The 20193-nt window shown below is 39.9% G+C and overlaps 1 protein-coding gene across 1 annotated transcript in view; it reads right to left on the bottom strand.

Annotated features, from left to right (window-relative positions):
* Window positions 1-7332: 7332 nt before the first annotated feature.
* Window positions 7333-20193, bottom strand: part of b3glcta (beta 3-glucosyltransferase a) — a 64735-nt gene continuing 51874 nt past the window's right edge. The window contains exons 12-15 of the mRNA XM_085796021.1: window positions 12195-12294; window positions 11642-11761; window positions 10669-10813; window positions 7333-7897 (exon numbers count right to left, since the gene is read on the bottom strand). Coding sequence (XP_085652147.1) covers window positions 7730-7897; window positions 10669-10813; window positions 11642-11761; window positions 12195-12294 — 533 coding nt within the window. The 3' untranslated portion in view covers window positions 7333-7729. The remainder of the gene's footprint in view (window positions 7898-10668; window positions 10814-11641; window positions 11762-12194; window positions 12295-20193) is intronic.

A 20193-nucleotide genomic window follows, 5' to 3' on the forward strand; every position in this document is an offset into this window, starting at 1 on the left:
AGCACTTTGGGTATTGTTGCAGGTATAGTAAAGCGCTATATATACAGTAAATACAGACCATTTACCATTTTAAAGAGTGTAGCCTGGCATGCATTGTGTAAGCCAGCACACACAAAAAAGTCAGTGTACCAACAGCCAACACCAGCAACAAACTCATATTAAAGCAGAAGTAAGTGGAATACTTGTGTTAATATAAGTCTTAAATAGTTATACGTATCTACCGACGGCAGTCACTTACATAGAGTGTTTGGTCTGAAACACGGGTCTGTCAGTCACTCTGCTGTGCTGTAAGCGAGGAGAAAACTTTCCTTGTATCCTACAACCTTTATCCAATGAGGAGAGAAAACGGCATGAAGGGGCGGTCCTCTCTGTGTGTGCAGCCAAGGGATGCGCGTGAATGTGGTGACGTAGGGACGAGGGCGGGGACTGCTAACTCCATCGCTGACAGGAAGTTAGCCAAAACGACCTGATCGCTTACTTCTGCTTTAAGTTGTTGGTTGCAGCAAAACACAATTTGCAGTTTTTTCAATTTTATCTTTGGAATTCTTTCTTCTTACTCTGGCTGCTTGTAATTAGTAGTAGTAGTAGTAGTAGTAGTAGAAGTAGACTTTATTATTAGACTTCACATTTAAAATAAAACAAATAAATAAATAAATTCTGCACTTCATTAAAATGCAGGTTGAGCCTTGTTTCAGAATTGCTCTCCTCTTTCCCATCACACGATATCATTGTGCAGGGACACTGTTATATAGGGCTTTGCTCTCATGAGGAGACAAATCATATAAAGACAGCAATATTTTTGTTAATCTATCATATCTTTAACTGCATTCCTGTTGATTGCATGAACTATGTGTGCTATGGTACAAACCAAACAAACAAAATCCACAGAACAAAGAAACAACAAACACCAACAATGACATATCAATAAGAGGATTATCAGCTTTTCTGAAGTTATTCAAATTTCCACCTACAGCATCAGAGCAAAAAAACTTGATGTTTATGTTCAACATGAAATGGGGAAGGATTTAGACAGGGAACTGTATATTTATCTTTTTCCTACTATGATAAATACTGTTGAAGCAAATAGGAGAAATCAGACCTTTATCAATCAGAATATTTGCAAATATTTATGCACTAGTTACATCCATGCCTAAATACACCCACATTAAAAGCCAGTGTGTACAATCTAGTTTCCATCTGTGGTTTTTGTGTCTCTTGTGACGGTTATCCTACAATATCATCCCCTAATGACACTGTTCCCGTGTGGATGAAGCACTGCTGTTGGATTCAAAAATGATAATGATAATGGTAATGGTGAAGCCTGACCTAGTGAGAAGCATGACAGCTGAAGTCACCTCAGTGCACAGGAAGTGGATAATCTAACCTTATTAGAAATACAAAAAATCTATTACCTGACATGAAATGAGCTCTCTGTGCTGTGAAAGCTGGATTCACAGCAGCCTGAAAAAACAAAATTATTTTTATCACCATCACCACCGCACTAAAAAGCAAGTTTTGTTCAGCTTACACCATCTTGCACTCTGGGTAATGAAATCCTCTGAGTGAGAAGTTCAAATAGCTGCCTCCCATTTTTGAATCCAATGATGTAAAATTATTTGGAGCATATTTTCCAGACTTTTCTTCTCATATCTGAGACTATAATGGCTGAGACCTATGGAGCTTGTTCCACACCGACTTACCCACACCTTTCCAAATAATTACATTTCATGTGGAGATGAAAGCGAACAGGTGGCCATTTTCCTCTGCTTTCTGTGTCTCAAAGATAAATGGGGGTTAACATGTGTGGGAGGAATTCTGACTGGTTTCATCACACAATGTTGTATCATTACACAGTCACAGTATCGAGGCACCTGCACACAGAGCTGCTTTGCAGTCTTCAAATCCTAGTTCCTGAATATAGGCTCACCACCATCAAAACAGTGGTGTCTGCACTTGCTTCCCATTGTAAAGCAGACCAGTGTTGAACAGTATTATTCTGAACCACACTGCCTGAATATAAGATGACTCAGTCAAGGACAGTGACTGTAGAATTGAAGTTACTCCCTAGGTGCGGGACTGTGGCTGGTCACTGCTCCTAAAAAATTGGAATGGGTCAAATTCAAAGACAAAATTACCCTTGGGCATTAGTAAAGTACTGATGAACTCAGGGAGACACATTGTCTGTGCATCAGGCAGTGCTATGCTGCTGGAAATAAACCAGACAGTGAACAATTTCCTCTGTGACATATCTCCCTACCCTTGCAGTGGGCCACAACCCCATGCAGTACGTGCAGCTCATAGAGTTTGGGGAACTGAAGGTGAAACCTCACATACTCAAGTACTCCCACTCCCTTCTCACTTAATGAACTAAGCTTGTTAAAGTTAGCAGCTTCCCTGGGCCCATGGCTATTACAGATGCTGTCAGTCTCACCTGCATCATTTTAAACTAACGTCTAAAATCCCCAAAATCCTAATTCACTGCTCGGGAGTGTGATGATTATCATATTATCAAAAATATTGATTAAGTATTGAAGATTAAAGGAAACATTTCACACAGAGATCATTCTAGTTTCCATTAGGGCTGCCACTCTTATATGTGTGTATGTACATCCTGTGCAGTTCTGGTAGAAGGCAGATCGTGAAAGATCCTAGTGAGTTGCATTGTATGGAGTATCCATCATTTTTCACTCATACAAGGGAGTAAAAGTCCTCTTGCACACTATAGAGATGCCAATTAGCCTAACCTGCATAGTATCTGTGGACTGTGGGGGGAAGCTGTGTGTCTGTGCATATATTTATACACATGTAATATATAAGCCAATAGACACAGTAGACAGCCAGCATCGTATCTCACCAACAGACAGATGATACAGTGTCCCATGCCGCAGTCTGAACAGATACAAGGAGCCTGTTGTTCCCCTGCCAATAAAAGTGATTAACTCAGAATGATAGTTTGTTTCTCCAGTGCACAAACACATTGCCTCACATATCCTTCCTTCCTTTGCTCCGTTCCTGGAATTTACATTATGGCGTCGTCCAGAAATTATTTTTCAAATGTATCATTAATTGCAATGCATACATCATATATTGCGATTCTAATCTGCACTGTGGGTCATTATGGTTTTCTTTGACCATCTCTGGTGCTTGCTGCTATGACTTCCATGACAAATTTCACTGCAAGGGCAATAAAGTTTATTTGATCTAATCTAATTTTCTCTTGGAATAAGCAGCTGGTGAAGGGAAAGTATTGAGAAATATTTTAATTGCTATCAGTAGACTGACACTAGTATTTATTTGACTATTGAACTTGCTATAAAACCAGTCTTGCGTAACAGATGGTTAAGAGCCAGTAGTATTTTGACTTTCAACACTTGTCCTTGGCCTGTGTTTAACAGCAATCTGCCCATTTACCAGCAGATCTACACAGTATTAACACCTTCTGTATTATCCATTCTGTCTTTTAAAGAGACCCTTCTCAAGTAGAGTATTGTAATTTGACAGTGAGTCTATTTGTTGGCCTAAATTGCATGGCCACAATCATATTATCTTTACAGAGCACCGGTGAGCTGCACATGTACATGAAAATAATTAATCCTCCAGCCTTGCCAACATTCATTATCATGATTTTCTTATTCCAGATTGACAAGAAAAGAGAGATGACTCCTGCTGTGGTACACCCACTGAATGCCTAATGTTCAAAAAACATTTTGTTGGATAGCATCAATGGAAGTCCCCATTGGCAAAATAAGATTTTAGACCACAGCTCCTGTGACTGTGTCTACAGTGTGTTTAGCTGTGAACTTGCAAACCATGGGCACATCTGACTTGAAACTGGCAAAAAATTCAGCCCTGCATTTGTGTGTGTGTGTGTGTGTGTGTGTGTGTGTGTGTGTGTGTGTGTGTGTGTGTGTGAGATTGTATGAGAGAGAGAGAGAGAGAGAGAGAGAGAGACAGAGACAGAGACAGAGACAGAGACTGGTGTTAGTCTCATATTAATGAGAAAACATTAAAATGCAATGAGTGATGAATGAATCTATTGCACTCTCAACTTGACCCCTAAGCTGGCTGACATTATGTTAATACTTACTTTGTGTTAATCACTTAAAGACTCAATGTGGCTCAAGTTCACATCTATGCTATTAACATGACTGCAACCATGACGACAAACAGGAAAATTAAAATCATTCGCAGAAATACTGTTTTCAAAATATATAGTAAATTACGATGGTTTGATTAAAAAGAGGAGAGTAGACAACGAGTTTACTGGAGATATTTGGAGGGTACAACGTTCTCATCTTAGTTTAGCATGTTAACAAATTAGCATTTTCTAATTATCACTAAGTACACAAAGTACATCTGAGGCTGGAGGGAATGTTATTACTTTTGAAGGTGTGATGGGACCAAAGTAATTAAGATTCATTCTCTGAGGACAATAATTTCATGCAATCCATCCTGTGGTTATAAGATACAGTAGTTTAGATAAGACCAAAGCAGTGGACTGACCAAAAGAGAGAAAGCTACCATCCATATACAGTAGTAGCCTATGTAGTAAATGAAATATTAGCGTTGTGTGAAGCAGCAGCATTCATTTTACCCTAATGAGATCGCTGTAGCTGGGGAGAAGCTTCTGGAGCTCAGGTCTCGTAATTGTTTTGCTAAAAAGATCTTTGCAGTCTTTGTTGTTGCCCTGCAGGGATGGGAAACAGATTTGCAACAAGTGAGAAAACCGAGTGATGATAAAGTCTAGGCCGAGCCAGCAGCTGTGACAAAGATTTGAGATGGCACTGACTGCCGTGTTGGACTGCCACAGCTCTTCTCACTCTCACTTGGTTTTGGAGGCCCTGCTGGTTACAGTGAATCCTCAGAGGAAAACGCACTCATACTCAAACAACCACGACTGAAAATTCAAAGCCCTCCAAGGGCTCTCCAGCCAGGGCTCTCCACGACTCACACATGCTTTTATTCAAATAAAACTTTATGAATATTCATATGACCATGTGATCCAAATCTACACTTAAAAAGACACAGAGATATGATGTAAGCCTGGACGAGACTTTCGGTATGGATCAATTGTAATCTAGAGAGCAACATCAAAGGGAGAGTCACCTCCTTTGCTGTTGCCCATATATTAGCCCGGTGCAGGTTTAAAGGGCTGTTTCAACCAAATGACAAGACGTGGTGTCCAGCCGTCATGGAAAACCAGGAGACCGTAGAACGACTTTTGATGTTGAAGTTTTCATTGTTGTACAAGCATACAAATACATTTCCATTCACTTCCATTGTATTGGGACAAAGGTATGAATCTTATCAGATCCAGCACTGAAGCACCCAGACACACAAAACAGAAACTGACTGCATGGCTAGATTTATAAAAGTAAGCGAGAAAGCGTTTTCTGTAGTTTGATTTAATCAACCCTCTAAAAATGGCACAAAAAGCCTAACAAAGAAGGAGTAATGTCAAGGTTATGATTCCATCATTTTCCCCATCAGCATAATAAATAAATCATAAACCCCTAACTGGATAAATTGCATGAATTATGATGAGGGAGAAAAAACTAAACAATATATTTACGAGAACTGAGACAGTTCACAGAGCAAAACTGCAGCAGAAATGACTGCAATTAGGCAATGTAGGCAGCTGTGATGTTTTTTGAAGCACATGATGCAAAATCCCTTCAGTGACTTAAATGATCATCAAAGCCGTATTCATCGCTGCACAGCTGATGTTTTAAGTCAGTTGTGAACGTCACTCTGTGAACTACAGTGCTCTTAAAACCAACAACACTCAAGTGTTTTTTTTTCCCCCTGCGGAGATCGTAGGGGCGTTTACCGTTCCACATGGTGGTGTTTCAAGCATAATTCCATATATTTATGCCAACAAAATGAAATATAAATAATTCAGTATTTACCCTTCAGAGTTTTCAAGAGGCAACGAAACAGCATTTAGACCTTCATGTAGGGCTAAGGTATAAAATCCACAGAAAATATAATCAAACAGTTCAGTGAAAAAAAGACAATGTTAAAAAAAAAACATCTTTTCGAGAGTCTGGTCAATTATCTTTGAAGGGGGAGGAGAGCACAACCTCAGTATTTCTACAATCCCAACATCTGAGGACACAGAGGGTCTGTTGATGGAAATACAGCAGTATACACTCATCCTACTCCCTCACTGTGTTGGACTTGGATTAAAGAATGAAAAAAAAAAACAGACAAAAGTCTAAGATGACTGGGATGTTGTTGCTGACGTGTTAGAAATACTGGCGATGCAAGCATGCTGTGTGGACCTACTGTGAATTATGCAGAGGATTTCCCTGAGTGCAAAGCACTGTCTCACCACCACCTCATCACTCCACATGTGTGGGTGGGTCCCGGAAGGAATTTAACAAATAGGTTACGATTCATAGGTGTGTTACTAGATGTCTTCTTGACTTATTGCACTGCTTCACGTGCCTGAGGCTAATAGACTCTTCATGAACTGGAGCTGGCCTGCTGTGTTATCAGGACAGTGTAAATTTAGCAACACAAATACTGACTAAATCTGGGAGTAGAGCAAAAACTTCTGCATTACATTTTGCATTTCACTGACGAACAGTAATGAGTTTCAGGTTTTCATTAGTTCAGTGTTATTGATATGAGGTCTTTCATAATCCAAAGGTTTTATAAAGCTTTGAAGCCATTATAAGGCAGCAATTTATTCCACTTTTTCTTTTTTTAAGAATGAAGCATTACAACTGCAAATTAACTTTCCGATAGGGCAAAGAGCCAAGAGAAAGGTTTCTTTCTACTTCTGAGGCTCAAGATTCTTGAAAGACCTTTAATAGTGGTCAGCAAATCACTGAGTCTGCCAATTAATTATCCGAGACAGTTAATTTTGTGGGGGGAAAAAGAGGGAAAATGAAAAATTGTTAGTGATGTTGATAGAAGCAATATCCACCTCATACCTCAGGAAATCAGCTAATGTCTGACAAGCATGTCCATGAAATCATGTCAAGTGATTTTTTTTCTTGTGAGTGAGTTTTGAGAAACAGATGGTTTTCGCCAAAGATGTAATGGGGGTGTTCAGTGAAGTTAAAAGTTAAGGTAAGACGTTTATCTGCCTGAGCACCAGTTGGACCCATTTAAAAAGTATGTGCTTGGAGTAATTAAAACCTTGATGCTATAGAGCGTTTTAATGCTGCTGCCTTTTAGCTGCACCAAACACTCAGTGTAAGTACTGTGTTTTCACCACTTTAGTCTTAGCTTCAATTAACCTTAAACAGCTGCATAATTTATACATTACTGGTTTAGAGTAAATCCTATAATAGGCCTCCAGTGAAATAGAAAAGCAACACATTCTCAAATATTCATACTTTTATGTCAAAATAGAGCACATTGTACAGCATTGGTGATACTTGTCGAAAGATACGCTACCACCCAGAGGAGGAGATATGCTCCCCTGTAAAGTTTAGATTACTATGATATAAATATACACACATTATATTTGTATTTCCAAAATGATAATAACCCCAACATGCAACTCACACATATTAAGTCATGGACACACTCGCCTGGTCCCTCTTAAGAACAGCTCAACATTAACAATACAAAAGCATTTACAACTGTGAAGGACAATATTTCAACTCCATAATACACTCTCTCTCTTTGTCTCACACACACACACACACACACACACACACACACACTGTACATATACACATACTCATACAGGCTAGTCATGTGCTTAAAATCATTATAACTCTGTCTTAGTGCTCTTATTAAGTCCACCTGAAGGGTTTTCCCTCAAGTCGTCCTTAAGCCATTTGTTGAAAACCGCAACGGGGTCGATGTTCCAATGTTTATGGAAAGAGATGGGCACCTGGTGAGCTAAGAAGTCTCTGGCATAGTCCTCCGGGCGCGCCTGAAAGGTAAGATTAAGTACAGTAATTTATATTTGGAAGCAGTCACAAGAGACTGCTGCAGAGAGCTAGAGTGAAGGCATAAAGAGCAAGTTTGTATTCATACACATGCTGCATACTGAAACCTGAGCATCCCCTGCACGCATGTGTTGATTTTCATGGCTGATACTTTGACATAGTGACCTATAATTTGGTTAGAATGAATAATAATGGTGCTTTGTTAAAGGCCAGCACTCCGCTGATTTCATCTCTGCTAATCTGTTCTTTTCTCCCAGGACCGTGCAGGGGTGTATGGGATACATTTGATTGACACGTTGCTCACTCCTCTGTGGCTTCATTAGGGACTAATTACACTGAGTCTTTATGATATGGTGCAGTAATAAAAGCACAGGTGCAAAAAGTAAAATTAAAGATCGCTGAATTCCATTTAGATGCTTCAGTTTCAGGATGCTGCTTTTGAATCTCATGCTGGAAGTACCATAGTCACCTATTTCTGATCAATAAATACTGTTCACATTTGCATCAAATTAAAGTTAAGAAACAGGAAATACAGTTGGTTCTAAAGCTGCTCAACATAATAACATAGATTCCCCATATCAGCTACAGTTCAAATGTCTTGTTTAATTTAATTAACATTTAAAGGACATACTAAGCCCAATTCCAAAGAGGTTGGGACGTTGTGTAAAATGTAAATAAAAACAGAATGCAATCATTTGCAAATCTCAAACCCATATTTTATTCACAATGGAACATAGTAAACATATCAAATGTTTAAACTAAGAAATTGTACCATTTTAAGAAAATACATTTTCAGTTTGATGGCAGCAGCACATCTCAAAAAAGTTGGGATAGGGCTATATTTACCACTGTGAAGCATCCCGTCTTCTTTTAACAACAGTCTGTAAATGTCTGGGAATTGAGTTGACCAGTTGCTGGAGTTTTTGGAGGGGAATGTTGTCACATAATTGTCTGATGTAGGATTCTCGCTGTTTAACAGTCCTGGGTCTTCATTGCCGGGTTTCTCGTTTTATGATGCGCCAAAAGTTTTCAATTGGTGAGGGGTCTGAACTGTGCAGGCAAGTTCAGCCCTGTACTCTTCTACTATGAAGCCATGCTGTTGTAATGGATGCGGTATGCTGTTTAGCGGTGTCCATGTTTTCCAAAAAGATTATTTCTGATCACAGAACAGTTTTCTACTTTGCCTCAGTCTATTTTAAATGAGCTTTGGCCCAGAGAAGACTGCTTCGTTTCTGGATGGTGTTCACATATGGCTTCTTCTTTGCATCATAGACCGTTAACCTGCATTTGTGAATGGCACAGCGAACTAAGTTTACAGACACTGGGCCTCATGTTCATTAGTGCTACTTACAAAGTTTGTACGAAGATTGTGGCATTCATTAAACCAGCACTAAGTAACTTTTCAACCTTCATAAAATATTTTCATAACTTTTGTGATGATACATCGACTTACAACAAGTTGAATGACACCTCTGTCATGGCCTGAGGGGGTCTGTATCTCTTTCTCTGGCACTAAGCAGCTTTGAGGAGCATGGTAGGAACCCTGCTCTCACTTTACTTTCACTTTCACTTTTGCGAGTCACAACAAGGAGGGAACAGGCAAAACGGCACTTTAGCAATGGATTATGTTTGTGTTTTCACTTTGAAATGATCCACTGGAAACAGAAACTTAGTTTTGATGTCTTCTGTTAATTTTAATGCAGGATATTTACAGGGCTTCACGCTAGTGTTCATGGGAAATGGAGTCTTCCTTCAGGCAAAACACTACCGCTTTGGTCCACAGGCGCCGCCAAACTCAACCAAAACTGAAAGTTCTTTAGTACTGCTTTAATGTTTTCTTATCCTAGATTTGTTCTTAGCACACTCACACTTACTTTCACAGCCTTTTGTTGCCCCTGTCCCAACCTTTTTGAGATGTGTTGCGGTCATCAAATTCAAAATTTACTTTTTTTTCTTGAAATGGTACAATTCCTTAGTTGAAACATCGGATATGCTCATTATGTTCCATTGCTAAATAAAATATGGGTTTATTAGATACAATCATTGCATTCTATTTTCATTCACTTTTTCCCACAATGTCCAAACTTCTTCATTAAATGTTGTGCTATACTATATTTTCAACCACAACACAACCAACTGCAACCACCTTGAGATGTCTGATGATCTTATGACATGAATATGATGATGCATTAATGCCTTGTCAGCAGAACAGGGAACCACACATAAATAATATTCAAGTGTTCCAATGTTAAATGGTTGAATTTGATTAAACTACTGTATATCAGTGTTGGTGTTACTATCGGATTTCAGTTTGATTTAAAGGCCAGTGTTGAGGTAATTCTTCCTCTGCAGGCAGGACATTGTTGCTGTAATAAATTCCTGATTCCTTTAACTCTAAAAGTTCAGAGAACTAATTGTAATTACAGAGTCTGAGACATGACTAAAAACTCCTCCAGTTTAATCAGCCAGAAAAACTAAAAACACCTATGTGGGTGTGCAGGTTGTCAACTTAGAGTAATACAGACGTGTCTATCTGTCTCTTGATAATGAGCCTGTAGCCACAGAAGAAACTTGGCTTTCTTTGCAGGGTTTAATTGTTAAAAGGAATTGTGTATTTCACGGTAAAATTTCCCCAATGACTGAGCAGGTGCTGGGGAAATTTTAAATGATGATTGTTTACCAAGCCAAAGAATTCCATTTGCAAAGAAAGAGGGAGAAACACACAACGAATGTATAAGAGGAGTGTGAAAACAACCTGATGGAAGAGTGGACTGTGTGTGACAGGGAGTCCGAGAGCATTGAGGCACATTCCCAGCACCATGTCATCCGGCGCATCATTGCTGTAGCACTTGCAGCCGCTGTCAAGAAGTCGGACCACAGCCTCCCTGCTGAACACCATACTGCAACGACACACACGCAATAATAAAACGCACAACACAGACCCATTTAGTTTGCTGCTGTAAATGATGGGCTAAGAGGCACGTGTTGAAGACAGCCATAATAATATGCATGTGGCTTTCACCTATCATCCTGACAGTCATCATGCTTATTTTATTCAACTGCTGAGGGGGCGACAGTGTAGGGAGGGAAACTGCAACTCCTGCCTTGGAGGGAGATGTGTTTCTGTGAATCGGCGCTGCACAACAATGATGTGACAACTCTTTGAAAAGAGAAGCAATTACACATGAAAAACCAATCTTAAGCTGCCAGAAAAATCGCTCATTGCCACTCAAAACAGTTTTTAGGAGATATCAATTTTTGGAAAACTGGCATTTGCAGTGTTGTAAAGTGACATAGCAACTGAAGTGTCCCTAAATAGAGTTTCTCACACAGCTCACTCACAGCTCCAGATTTATCTACAGTACATCCGACAGCTGACATAACTTCTCGTCCACTTTCACTTGCATACTGTAACATAGGAGGGGTTTAAAATATATATGTTATGGAAGTGTGATAATTCTCCAGCTATATGTTTCCTTACCTTAACCAACAACTTCCATCTGTATTTTATCCACCGTTTACTGTCGTTCAGACATTATAATCAGTAAATTTACTGTAGTCTAACTGCAGTCTACAAACCAAGATTTCCCTCAAGAGTGCAACTGACTTTAAACTTTACTGAAAAGGTTTATTCAGATTACAGGTTTTTCATTAAACATTTTACACTCCCTCTGCTGCGTCTGCATCTTTCTGCATTATTCCCCAAGCATCTGAGCCGTGGAACTTACCCTCCACCTCCTGTGATGTAGCTGTAGCCACCTTGGCTCAGGCCGTAGCCGTACCTCTCTCCCAGACACACCGGTTCAGATGGGTCGTAACAGCTCAGCAAGGCTCGCAGTCTGCGGAGGCTGCAGGAAGCACAGATCAAGCTCATTACAAACTGATCACATGTAGATGCGTGGGTCTACGCATGTATGACAATCTCCATTAAAAGGTGAAATAATATCCCTCTCAGGCACTGTTACACATCCACAGGGCTCCACATGAAGGGGCAACCTAACAGATAAAGTGAGTCCAGCTGGACATGAATTCATTTACTGAACCTTTGAGAGAATAGTAATATCTCTGGAATGTATTTTCCCCAAATAACTTGATCTTAAGTGTTTCCCTCTCAACTGCACACAGTTTTTTTGTGGCAGTGAGCAAGACAGAATCAGTTATGAAGTGTCAGTCAAACAAAGGGAAAAATGAAAGCATAAAAGATGAAAGCATTTCATCCCAGATGAATAAAGAGCGAAAAACACCATGTTTAATAATCTTTTTTGAATTACAAGAGTATACCTGATAAGTGTGTCATCATCCACAACAAGGAGCCACCTGGTGTTTGGGACAGTGCTGCTTAGAAATCTTTGAAGAATGGCAAATGTTTTTCCACAGTGGCCTGTAAATTGAGACATGCTGTCAATAGTGTGGCCGGTACAACTTAATCACATATTGACCATGCGCTGTTTTTCTTCTTTACAAAGATAAATGACCCTGTTATTGAAAGAAAAACACAACTTGGCATAAGCAGGTATTTACATGCACACACACGAATGCATCTGTAGGACAACAGCTCTCCTGCAAAAAGAAAAAATTACAGTAAAAAAAAATTAGTAAGTAAGTAAAAATTAAAGGATTTGAAAGGTGGCGACTAAGCTTACCACCAGTTATAATTTTACTCAGGACAGGATGTAGCTGGAAGGCCTCAGTTTCAAGGCTTTAAGTTAAGATGCCACAGTTCTGTGCAGTTCAACGAGTGACTGAATTTTTCATTGTGAGTGGCTCGTGTTGTAATCCAGCCCGGGCAATATTAATCATGCTAAATGTAGCCGATAGTCATTTATTTAAATTATATGTAAACTACTGGAACAAACTATTTCTTATTAATTAGACATATATTATCTTGATAGTAGCCTTTGAGGAAGTGATAAAAAGTAGGACTGTTGTTCTCAGATGTATACTGTGGGTTAAGCACTTTGCATTGCATCAATGTTCAACATTGACAGCCATGTCCATGCACACAGGGAGGGAAACCAGCTAATTCTGCAAAGAAGTGACCTGATGTTCCTGAGGTTGTTGCTTTAAATGGTGATGCCTCCTTTTTAAGATATGAATTGAACAACATAAAAAAAATAAATAAAAAAAAACATTTCTGGCTTTCCAAGCCTGTAGAGCTTTGCCAGGAAAAAGGAAGCTGTTTTCTACCGACATCTCAAAAGACACAATAAGATATGCTTGGCATGATGGGCCGGGAAAATCAAACTTTTACTCTGGCATGTTTGACATGACCGCCAGATGGAACAAAATGTTCTGCCAACTCCAGAAAACAAAAAGAGTGATGTGGAAGTACACAACAAATACAAGTAACCCAAAGAAACATACCCATCAGAATCCAAATATCTGCACACCATCATGGCTGAGAGCTGAGACATGGAAATCCCTGGTGGCAAGCATAACAAAGAATAGCGAGGCCCTACTGTTTTATTTATAAGGAACCCAAGGTGTGTTTTCTCCTTGTATCTGAATATAGAATAAGAAAGGACACCTTGAACTGCTGACAGGAATAAAATCCAAAAACGCACTTTTTGAGGTAGGTCTCCAGAAAAACCTGGTAGACTTATTTCTGGTTGAGGGAGGTTAGTGAGTGGCGTTCAGGGGCCCAGAAAGATGCTGTAGCTCCACCTGGTTATGTGTCATGCTGCATCTATCATAAATATACCTGTATAAGAGAAAACCACTGCTGCCTTCTTCACTTGAGAATAATGCTGCCATACTGCCACCATGAGACACTTGACCATAAATTGTTTATTTACTTGATAAAGTTCCATGCCATGTTCCCATTTCAAGGTCTTGCATCAACCTTCCCCTCACTTGCTCAGCAGCCTGTCTCAAATTTCTAACCTCAGACTGGTGAGTGTATTTTTCCATTTTCAAAATATGTATACTGTAAGGGTTGTGTGTGTTTCATCAGATACATCTCTTTGTGACTACAGAATGTGACGCGGTAACCCCTACAGCTTTAAATAGGGTAAAACCCAGTTTCTAAAGGCGAACATGAGTGAACTTTCTTTTCACAATAGACAAAAATACTGTATTTTTTATTGTAAGATAAATGAATGATGTAGTTTTTAAGGTTAACTCTGAAAACACAGACAAATCAAAGGAATTATTATTACTGGAGTCATATGAAGGTTAAGGAGGAAGATTAATGGTTGTGCAGACTCCTGATATACAGTATCAATGCTTGTTGACTGTTGATGAACTCCAAGGCTGCTCTTACCAATCATTAGCACAAACCTTGAGGCCCTTGGAAAGGAGTAGAACGTCTACAACAAAAGAAATGGAGATAAATAATACATGCCCTTTCCTCATCACAATTGTAACTGACAGCCAATCATGTGGATATTGAACATAAAAGAATGGGTAAATTGCTTATTTTTCTAAGACCTCATGCATTACTATCTGATCAATGTGGTGCACTCCACTGCACATTTCTCTTTAGAAATACAGTATAATACTCCTTTTTTTGTCCAAGGCCACACTTTGTAATAAAATCATCCTTTCATTGACTCACAGCACCACAAAAACCCCTGTACACGACCAACTGTGGGATGTAAATGATATAATGAGTTCTGTTTGATTGACATTGTGCATAGTTATTAAACTGACAGTAGCTTCAGGATCTGGCTGTTTACCAAACGAGAAAAAAAAACAAAAAACTTCTGGACTCTGGACAGCTGCCAATGTTTCAGTACGCGTCTGTGGTCTCCCAAAAAAACACTGGCATGCAGTGGAAAGCAGAATGAAAGAGATGGAAATACGCTCTCCTGGAATAAGAAAGATTTAACCAACACTGGATTAAAAAAACATAAACTGTCACAGAGGAGCGGCGTTGTGGCTTACTCTTAAGTTAGACATCAAACTGCAGTAAGTCAAACCAACTTTCGGTATAGTCTGCCTTAGGTAACATGTTGAGTTATGCAAATCAGACTCCCCAAAACTTGCTTTTTTGTCATGGTGTAACCAGCTGCAACTGTGAGAGTGAGCACATGTCATCTCTACTCTTCATCCCAGTACAGTATCTGCTGTATGGAAAGATGACCATCATCATTAATGCTGCTATGCTTAGTGGCCATGACTGAACAAATGACCGTTAAAGGTACAGTATGTAAGAAATCAAAAGCAACTGGCTGTAAAATCCTCCTAATATGTCACAGAGACTCAGGAATAATGTTCATATAACATGATGAACTCGCCAACAACAATGGTACAGCCAGAGTATTCGCATTAAAAAATTTTTTTTGCAGACTGCAAATAATGTTTATGTTTTGAATTTACGTGTTTACATGTTGCGCCACCTAGCCCTCTCTCCCAGTCACGGCGGCGTCAGTGGCATTTCAGCCTCAGTCTGCTTCCACTGAGCTGCCGCTATGACTGGGAGAAAAAACCAGATCGCTGTGTTTTGAATTTGACTGCAGTAACCGTTTTTGGCCACATTCTATTGTACCTTTAAACATACCCTCAGGGCAGAAAAAGTCCTCTGCACTGAGCAGCAGATACTCAACGCTGTCTGCCGATCTTTTCACCTCTCCGGTAAAACTGCAACAATTAGTTGATTACTCCATTGATTCTCTGAGCAAAAACATAAAACCTTCAGTGGATCCACCTGCTTCAGTGTGAGGATTTAATGCTTGTCCTCTCCATATATAATGGTTAACTTAAATTTGGGTTTGAGTAAAATAAGTTATGTAACAATAGTAAATGATATGGATCATTTTTAGAAAATGTGAGAATATCCCTCTGCATGTCTTCATATTATGTTTAGACATTTGAGGAGGACTAATGCATTGTTAATTGCTGCCCCATCTCCTTCATCTTCTATGAGGAAGCTCCTACAGTACAAACAGGATACCATTCATCAAGGAGAGATCAAGCAGAAAGTGCTGCTTGTAGAGAGAAACAACCTTTGGCTTGAGGCGGAACAACAAGTTTGGAGTCAGAGACAGAAGGCGGTTGGATTTCCCGGGACAGAGACCAAGGATCGTGGTCAGGAACAAGTGGAGTCGGAACCAGATAGTCAAGCCGAAAAAGGAATTTTGGACAGTCGTACATAATGCGAAGACAATCTGGCAACGTTAGGCTGGGCTGGCGCTGCTCAAATACTGGAGAGCTGGAGAGTGCAGGCTGACACAGCACTGAGAGCAGCAGGTGCAGGTGATCACTGCTGATGAGGAGGCGTGGCAGGTTGGCGAGTGGAGAATCACTCAGCAAGATGACAGAGCTGTGTGTCACATTTTTCTAGCCTCGCATCACCAGGCTCTTCAGACAAGCGAAGAGCCTGGTGTCCGTTACCTCTGAATTAGTCTGCATTCTGGTTCCTGTCTGTAGCGGATACCGAAATCACCAAATTCACCAAAATAAAAGTGTTCACCAACATAAAACTTATAAAATAAACATTAACTTGCAATACAATAAAAGCGAAATGTTAACTTAATGGCTCGGGGACTTTCTTGTAAATTATATTCCTTAAATTAAAGAGTTTTACCGCATTTTATTAGCTTGGTGCTTTTATTTTGACGGAAAGGCCTGTCTCTCTTGCCCTGGATCCGTTTCCTTCCCAAAACAGCGAGTCAACGGCCCCAGACTACATTTTTCTGATTTTGCTTTATGTGGACTGATATGAAACACTTTGTTACTTTTATTGAAAAGCACAGTACATATAGACTGTTATCAATATAAAGATCTTACAAATATATAATAAAAGGAAGACTTTTTTAACACAAAAGGCCTGTATTGGGTTTAATAAGGCTTTTTAAAGTGCCCCTGTGCAGTCTGTTTGCCCTGTCAGTAAACACTGAGCCATCATTCACTTAACGAGACAACCAGGTCATGGAATGTTTAATATTTTCTTGGGGATTTTAAAGTTCCTAAAATCAATGAGTGTGTGTGTGTTGTTTGAAGAACTTCACCAAGTTTAGTGATGCATTTTAAGCTGCAGTGTGATACCATAGTGGCCCAAGGGACTGTACTGTCACCTTCCTTTTTACTCTTCACACATCCTCCAACTTCACACTTGTTACACCACCTCAAGTGATAGAGTGAGAGCTGAATATACAGGTAGTTGTATTGATGAAAGCTGCACACATATTTGCATGGTGACTGTTGGTATACTTAACAATACAGAGGGGAAAATAAGAAGCAGCAGGCGAGATAAGGAAGAGATGTATTGTATCACTCTTCACAGACCAACAAGCTATCTGCAGTGTTAAACTCCTCCATCACCTCTGATTGCTGCTGCTGTTGCCATAAAATCATTTTGCAAGTTATAGTTGGTAATCCTGTTCAGAAACACGTTTTGTTATACTGGGTCAAATGGTCCTTCTATCCTGAGAGTAATCAATACACTATGTATTCAGAAAAAGGAACGGAACTCTGACCAATCCAAGCTTTACGCTTCAAGAGCAGAAAACCAATCAGATGCCTTCATGTCTAGTTCTGTTTTCACCCAATCAAGCTGCTCTCTCTCTCCCCCTCTCCCTCATCCTGCTTGCGCGACCAGAGTCTTCCCTTTCAGTCTGGTGGGTGGCAGTGCAGCTGTGGCAATGCACATTGGGTGTCTTCCCCCACATCAGCAGAAGGTGAAAGTGTGGCTTCAGAGTGAAGTCTAAGGAAAGGAGCTGGGACTTTTGACTTGTGTTTTTTCAAAATGCAGCCTGCTAGAACCGTTTTTCCAGTATCTCCAACCCTACTTTTAACCATTCTAGTGATGTAAAAGTTTAGAAATCATTTCAAAATTGGATTTGTTTAGCTGGGGTTGAGACTCATAAAATATAAGAAATCTAATCAAACCTTCTGTTCTCATGTGGATACAGTATTTCCTATTAGTTTTTTTTTTAAAATCTGATGCGATGACTCCACTGAGGATGGGAAGATACAGTTTGCCAGAAACCTGAGCACGCTGACAGTTGGCGCAAGAACAGCTGTCTGTGCAGCAGTGTTAGGAAGGCAAAAGAACGGGTAGTGATTTTGTTAGAGAGCGAGAAGCTGCTGAGACCTGTCATTATCCACAAGGAGGAGGTGAAGATGAGGCGGCCCTCAAGTACGGAGGCTGCATTTCAACACCAAACAGGGTAGCTTTACAAGAAAAAGTTGACTTTTAGTCTTCACAAGACTCAGCCCTGCAAACAATCTATTCACGTGTTCAAGCATGTAGCCGTTGGCAGTTTGCACCCTTCTCTGCCTCCATGCAAATACAGTAGGTTGCAAAATACGTCCTTATTAAAGAGTTGAGCTGCCTGGAGACAGTAACCGAAGGGACACTGGAGACTACACCGCAATCTTTTGAACAACAGCCCTCAACCTTCCCACAGTGGTGGGCTGAAAGTGGCTCCAACTGATGCATCATCCCATTAAGGTGCAACATGAGAGGTCGTAGGTGCCGTTTTGAGCTGACAACCATCAGACTGGAAAATAATTTGCACCCAAATGGCCCTTGCCTCAGGCGACCAGGAGGGTGCTCATGCAGAGAGCTAGAGCTGTCTTTACAAACAGCCCTGCTTGCTTTGAGCTTCACTATGCTTTATGTACATGTTTTTTTTTTTTACCTGTTTCTGATTCTTATGCATTATGCATTCCCATAAATTCTATATGAAAGGGCACAGGGTTGTGTTTTCTCTGCCTATGTTATAGCCTATCTGACCTTGTTTTGTCCTGATTCCATCATTGCATAGTTTACTGATGCAATAAGCTGATTTCTTACAAGGAATCTAGGAAACTTTAAAATCAAAATTTGATGAATTGATTAATTATTCACTTGAATTTAAATCTTATAGGCATCTGTTTGATTAACATTGTGGCCATTTCATTCATAACTCTTACAATCTTGCCTTGTAAAAGTGAATCTTCAAGACACACTCATTCCCAGGTGCAGGGCTGCACTCAAAACTCTTGCCTGAGGATAAGCCTGACGTATGGAGAGATTTGTGTGATAAATAGGTGACTATACATATTGTAATAACAATAATAATGTGAATCACCTCTGGGCACAGTAAATTACACCCATCCATCCATCTGTGTCTTATCTGGTTCAGAGTGTCATTAGAAATAGTCCCGCATCAGTTTACCCAACAACATCATCCTCCAGCTTCTACCTAGGGAGAAGCTGCAGGATGATGTTGTTGGGATGTTGTCGAGTTAAGTCTTCTCCCGAGGGACCACTAAATCCCCAGACCGACTGACGGATGTGTTTTCCTTCTAGAGAAGTCTGGTCTGCTACTGGGGGCTCCCCTCAGTCAGCCATGCCCTGCACACCTTTGAGCTTTGTTACCATGTGCAGTCTCTTAATGCAGAGTAACAGTGGTTGATGACCTCTGAACTGTTGATCCTGGATTGCACCTGACATTTGGGTCAATGTAAGGCCATCATACTGTGCTGTGCTCTGCTTACTCCCACACATGTGACACAAAAGTTAGATAAGGATATAAATATCTGTGCGTTAAATAGATGGAACAAGACTAGGCTGCCTAAAGGTAACAACATCTACCTGCCGACTTGCAGGAGTCTCTGATGATTGTCTGACAGCCATGCAGTGATGATGAGACTCACAGAAGCCTCTGCTCCTGGCCAACAAATTGTCTGCCCGGTAAGACTCAAGTTACAGTATGCGACAGAGACAATCTACAAGCATGTTTACAAAATGGCAAACTATTCATCTAAACAGCATATGGTCCCACTATAAGGAATTGTAAATATGTCTGACAAAGTTCAAAAGGATAAAGTTTGCTGTGGTTAAAAATAAACTGCTACAAGTGATGAAATGTGAAATGAACTGAGGCTCTTAGACAAACAGATATCTGCCGCACAACAAACAATCCAGTTATTAAGTGCTGACAGTCCAACAGTCTGTGGAAATCAGCAGGGAACAGTGGCCAAGCATGTGGGGAGTAAATGTGCAGTTTAGCTTTCAGCTTTCAGTCAGAGGAAAGCTCCTTATATTCAAGAACAAACAAAGGAGACAGACCCATCTAGTATTTAGCTCTGAATCTATCCATCCATCTATCTATCTATCTATCTATCTATCTATCTATCTATCTATCTATCTATCTATCTATCTATCTATCTATCTATTCTATAGAGATATAAAAGAGAACATGCAATATTTTGAAAGGAAATCTCAACATAACTATCTAAAATCTCCAAACATAACTGTCTAAGATATGCTTTTAACACTGGGAGCAAAATAACAGAAATATTGAATATGTGGGAAGAAAACACACTTTCAGGAACAAAAAGCTGAAAT

Source organism: Trachurus japonicus, chromosome 13, assembly GCF_045865225.1.
Source record: "Trachurus japonicus isolate A0001 chromosome 13, Traja_1.0".
In the NCBI taxonomy this organism is placed as follows: Eukaryota; Metazoa; Chordata; class Actinopteri; order Carangiformes; family Carangidae; genus Trachurus; species Trachurus japonicus.